Consider the following 5,404-nt stretch of genomic DNA (forward strand, 5'->3'; position numbering starts at 1 on the left):
AAGAGAAAATGACCCACAAAAGGTTGCTGGCATTGAAACAGACAGGGTCAGTGCATGCCTATGTCAAGGCATTCTCTTCGATAATGCTGAAAGTGGAGAGAATGGATGATCAGGATCGGTTGTTTTACTTTGGCAATAGGCTGCAAGGATTGACAAACCAAGAACTCATTTGGCATGACCCTGAAACGCTAGCTGAGGCGCTTGTGGTTGCAGAGAAACTTGCAGAGCTTGATAGAAATGACCCTGCATTTCAAGGCAGACAACAGGGAAATGATCACAACAATTGAAAGGACAACTGAAAAACGACCAAGGACAAAATGCTAGTTGGAGAAACCAGTAGAATCATGGCCGACAAGATGGCCAAAACAATAATCAAAATTGGAATAACTTTCAGGGTGGCAATTATCGTCGTCGTGACTGTCATATCTGGCATGGGGATCATTGGTAGGATACATGTCCCAATAGAAACCGTGGTCAAGGGAATGAAGATAACCGCACACCCCGAGTTGCGAATGTTGTTCAAGGTGAGGAAGATGATCAACCTGTAGAGGTGCCAACAGTTGGCGCAATGCAGATGATGAATGCAGTAAAGGTCACAATCGTTGTAGAACTGATAGTATGCAAAGAATTGATGTATTTGGAACTTCTGCTCAACGGAAGACTTACCAAGGCATTGGTAGACACCGGTGCCATGCACAACTTCATCTCGCGTGAAGAACCAAAACAGTCGGGATTACAATGGGAGCAGAAAGAGAGCCGCATGAAAGTGGTTAATTCAGAGGCTAAGGCCATCTACGGCGTCGCTCGGGATGTACTAGTGCGGATCCATAACTGGTCGGGAAGGATCGCGTTATCAGTCGCACCTATGGATGATTTTAAAGTCATCCTTTGGATGAAATTCTTGAGAAACAACAAGGCAGTGTCGATGCCCCACCTCAACGTTGTCAGCTTTGAGAGTGAGAGTCAGCCTTGCATGGTTACTGCAATGACAGGAAAGCCTTGTGAGCGTTCGGTGTTTGCACTCTAGTTGAAGAGAGGCATGAAAAGCGGTGACAAGACTTTCCTTGTCACAATTTGCGCTACAGATGATGCAGAAGAAGTCACGGATGTCCCAGAGGCCTTAGCGTCGGTATTGAAGGAGTTGGTGAAAGCATATCTAAATAAGGCAACCAAGCGCATGAAGAAATGGGCAGATGAGAAGCGTCGTCCAGCAGAATTTCGTGTTGGAGACAAAGTGTTGGCCAAGCTCTTTCCTGACCGCACAACTATCTTTCGGGGCCACCACCGAGGCCTTATTCGCAAGTATGATGGTTCCTTCACAATTATCAAATGTGTGGGGAATTTGGCGTACCGGCTGGACTTGCCAGCAAACTTTCAAGTGCATCCGGTATTCCACATATGCAACCTGAAGCCGTTCTACGAAGATGAAAGAGATCCTCAACGGAGCATGCCTCAACGTGCTCCGATCCCGCAGCGAGCTCCTTCAACAGTCAGTGTACTAGGCAGAGAGCTAGATGTCATCCTCAACCATTCCAACAACTATCTAGGAGAAGTCAAAAAGTACTTAGTGCAGTGGAAGAAATTGCCAGAATGTGAAGCTACCTGGGAAAAGGCCAACAACATGTTTCAACATCGACAGCTTGTAGAAGGCTACCATGAATAATTGGCGTCGAGGATGGTGCCAACTTAGTCGGAGGAGCGTGTTTCGAACCGCCATGTTTTTCACCTTTTTGCTATGATGTATATACCTCTTTGGCACTCTAGAGTGCCCCACAAGGCCTTACGGCCTAAGAACCTCGTGTATTCGGACCCTCTCTTCCCCTCTTGATGTACTTTGCCTTCAAGTATCTACAAAGAAGTTTTTTGCACCCTTGTTTCTCTCTTTGTGTTTGTGCATACGCGTACTCTTGCTTTCGCTCGTGCGCGTGTGTTGTGTGTTGTGTGTTATTTATGCGCTTAAAAGGCCTGCCTTCGGTGTTTGTGATTGCCCGAAGCTACATCACGGGGGCCTTCGCTTCCAAGCCCGTAACATACATGACCCTTAAGCTACAACTTACACAAGTGATTTTTCAGGTGACAACTTATATGATGCCTGATTTTTCTAGGTGACACTTACATAGTTTTTAATTTTTCAAGCTTCAACTTAAACAAGTGATTTGTCTGGGCAACAACTTACATGGTGCATGTTGTTTCCAAGTGACACATGGCAATTTTTTCAAGTGACATCTATTTGACCAAAACGTTTAACTTTTCAAGCGATAAAAGGGTGAAATCATCAAGAAAACAATCAAGTGGCCAGATTTAACATATGCTTAACATATTTCAGTCTTCGTCAAAATAAGAAATGGTGCCAAAAGTGAGTGTCATATACATCATTGTCAAATTATTTTATTAAACTCACACTTTTCTTTTACAAGTTAAAAAAAAAATCTACTCTATCAGGTTGTACCAGAGATTTTTCCAACTTATAAGACTGAGAAGTTTGGGACATCTTGAGTTCAAAACTCATTGGTTCATATCTTTTGATGCAAAACTAATGTTGGGTATATGACGCACCTGTGGACCCAAAGTAGGATCCATGATGCACCTGTAGATCTAGAGTCGGATTTAAATAGGATAGAAAAGAAGAAGAAGAACAAAGGGTGATAAAATGAGGATCCAGAATTCAATTGGATCCATAATTAGTATTTTGGATTTGAACTTTATTTTTTGGACTTTTGTAATTGGCTCTTATCCAAGATCATGCATAGGATTAAGGTTTTCTCTTATCCTATAAATACTTATTATATGGCGTTTTCTGCTTGATTGATGGATTGAATTCTTGATATATATATTTTTAATTATTCCTGTTTTTCAGTATTGTGGCTTCGTAGCTGGAGTGTAACTTAGTTATTTTTGGCAATCTCGGGTACTGTGATTGCGTCAGTATGCTACCCTCTAGTGGGCAAATGATTTTCTCTTGTTATCAAAAAGAAAATTATATTGGTTATAAAAAAAAGCTTAAGAAATTGCCTCTCCCAGATATGGTAGATACTGCTGTTGTGCCAATAGTCCGACCCAACTGGGCTTAAGGCTGCCAATGAGCCGAATCTTGTCTAAACCTATCTGGGTCCCATCGGGGCCGAATTAGGTAGACCCAGGTCTGGTCCATGGTTAATTGTAAAACATCTCTCTCTCTACACATGCATTGGGTTTTAGTTGGATTGGGATCTAGCTCCATTCTCGTTTACAAACACCAGCCCAGAAACCGAATCCTAGTTGGACTTGGATCTTACATAAACCCACAGTAATTGGACAATTGGATCTGTTTCGACGGGTCCAACAGCAGGTAAAGCCCGACCCATTCCGTACCTTTCAGTTTGCTGGTGCGGTGCTATTTTCAAGTCGGATCTTGGCTTTGGTTGGGTGGTCGAAGACAAGGAAGGATGGCGACTCCACATCGGACGCAAGAATATTACACCTAGTTGCCTGTTTCCCCTCTAGGATTTTAACCTCTTCAACTTCTTCTTCCTTCACAATACAGTAAATAAGCCAACCTTCTCTCTCTCTCTCTCTCTCTCTCTCTCTCTCTCTCTCTCTCTCTCTATATATATATATATATATATATATATATATATATATATATATAATTAGTTCATTTCACATATGTGATTATCTGTTTGTCTGCATGGAGTAATAAAGTTCGACTTCAAAGTAAATCCTTGTTCTGAAGGAAAACTCCTCACCGACTGACTCCCATCTCTCTCTCTCTCTCTCTCTCTCTCTCTCTCTCTCTCTCTCTCTCTATATATATATATATATATATATATATATATATACTTGGGATATTCTCTCCATGTCAATATGATCTTTGCTTCCATTTACAGCATCTGATTACCCCAAAACAGAGATGGTGGGTGCCCTTCAGATTGGCATCCTAGCTGCTTGTCTGGTTGTCTTCGTTCCCATGGGGATGGCTGGTTGGCATCTTAGCCGAAACAGGCTGCTCTTCTTCAGCTGTGCGTTGTTCATTACCCTTGCTGTAAGTGTTCATCTCACTCCGTACTTCCCTTCTGTTTCGGATATCGTTTCGTCGTTCTCGTTGGCTGTGGAGAGTAGAGATTCTTGTGTTTCCTTTCTTCATGAGATCGATTGGAAGCTTGGGTACGAGAATGCCCAGGATGGTGGTGTTCTTGAATTATTGCCTAATTCATCGAATTGGGCTCCTTCATGGGCTTGGTCTAGATCGAACTCTGTTATTCGGTGTGGGTTTCTGAAATTGGGTAGATTGGATGCTCTGGAACTTCTTAATGGGTCGCGGATTGTTGTCGCTGGTGATTCAGAAGCTCGGTTGTTTGTCCTATCATTGCTCAGGTTGATGGTGAAATCTACGGATGAGATCGAAGGCAATCTCTTTAAACGTCATAGTGATTACGAGTTGGTCATCGAGGAGCATGGTGTGAAGGTAGATTTTGTTTGGGCACCATATGTATCGAATTTAACTCGTGTTTTGAAAGAATTTGAGATCAGCCATCAATATCCAGATGTTTTGGTAATGGGGTCTGGTCTGTGGCATATGCTGCACTACACAAATTCTTCAGATTATGGTCTTTCGTTGGGAAGGTTTAGAAGATCGCTGGCTTCTCTTTTGCCGTTTACTCCTGAATTTGGAAGTGATGGACCGATTTCTGGATCCGTGTCTGTGAAATCGCCTTACATGTTTTGGCTGGGTATGCCAACATTGATCGATTCCATGTTGAATACGGAGGAAAAGAGGGAGAAGATGACTGACAGGGTATGTGAGGACTATAACAGAGAGGTTTTCCAGAGTAGGCTTTTGAATCAATCAGGAGGTCCGCTTATGCTGTTAGATATTGGATCATTGACCCGGAATTGTGGGCCAGGATGTACAGCTGATGGGATGCACTACAACAGAGCTGTTTATGAAGCAGCTGGACAGATCATGTTGAACACATTGATGATTCAATCCCAGCAAAGTGCATGAGGATTCCTTTTTCTTTTCTCCTCTCCTTGCAACTAAATGAATGGCCAGCAGCCTTTGCACTTGGTGGTGATGAAAGAGGTACCAATGGAACCAATGATCAATAAAGTCGTGTATCTAGTTATTTCAAGAAACAACCTTTTCTATTTTTTTTTAAATCAAATCAATCAACAATTGTTTTTTATCAACATCATTAGGAAATAGCTTATTTTGTAACTAATAATTATTTTATAACCGAATATTAATTGTTAGTCATGCATTTCGATACACTGGGAGTGCCAACTGTACTTTAGAGGCTTGTGGGTTCCCAAGGAAATAACTTAGTGTTCAATGATCAGAGAGAGATGTAACTTTACAAGTGGTGTCTACATCCTCCAATAAGTGACTTTATCGTTAGTTGGAGATATAATTATTTGCTTGAAT

At 42.0% G+C, this 5,404-nt stretch overlaps 1 protein-coding gene across 1 annotated transcript; it reads left to right on the forward strand.

Annotated features, from left to right (window-relative positions):
- The first annotated feature begins 356 nt into the window (after positions 1-356).
- LOC149811721 (protein ALTERED XYLOGLUCAN 9-like) lies at positions 357-4,984 on the forward strand. Its single transcript, XM_089992907.1, has 4 exons — positions 357-524; positions 1,028-1,234; positions 2,874-2,925; positions 3,867-4,984. Exons 1-4 carry the CDS (start codon positions 357-359, stop codon positions 4,982-4,984), a joined length of 1,545 nt encoding a protein of 514 aa, XP_089849033.1.
- Positions 4,985-5,404: the final 420 nt, after the last annotated feature.

This window comes from Nuphar pumila, chromosome 17, assembly GCF_984573655.1.
Source record: "Nuphar pumila chromosome 17, dmNupPumi1.hap1.1, whole genome shotgun sequence".
NCBI lineage: Eukaryota > Viridiplantae > Streptophyta > Magnoliopsida > Nymphaeales > Nymphaeaceae > Nuphar > Nuphar pumila.

What these genes read in the sequence shown, in the direction of transcription:
- LOC149811721 (XM_089992907.1), top strand. Translation starts at nt 357, where the DNA reads ATGGCCAAAACAATAATCAAAATTGGAATAACTTTCAGGGTGGCAATT. An exon ending in AATTTCGTGTTGGAGACAAA is followed by an intron (nt 1,235 to 2,873) that starts GTGTTGGCCAAG and finishes GTGGCTTCGTAG; the next exon opens with CTGGAGTGTAACTTAGTTAT. An exon ending in CGGGTACTGTGATTGCGTCA is followed by an intron (nt 2,926 to 3,866) that starts GTATGCTACCCT and finishes TTCCATTTACAG; the next exon opens with CATCTGATTACCCCAAAACA.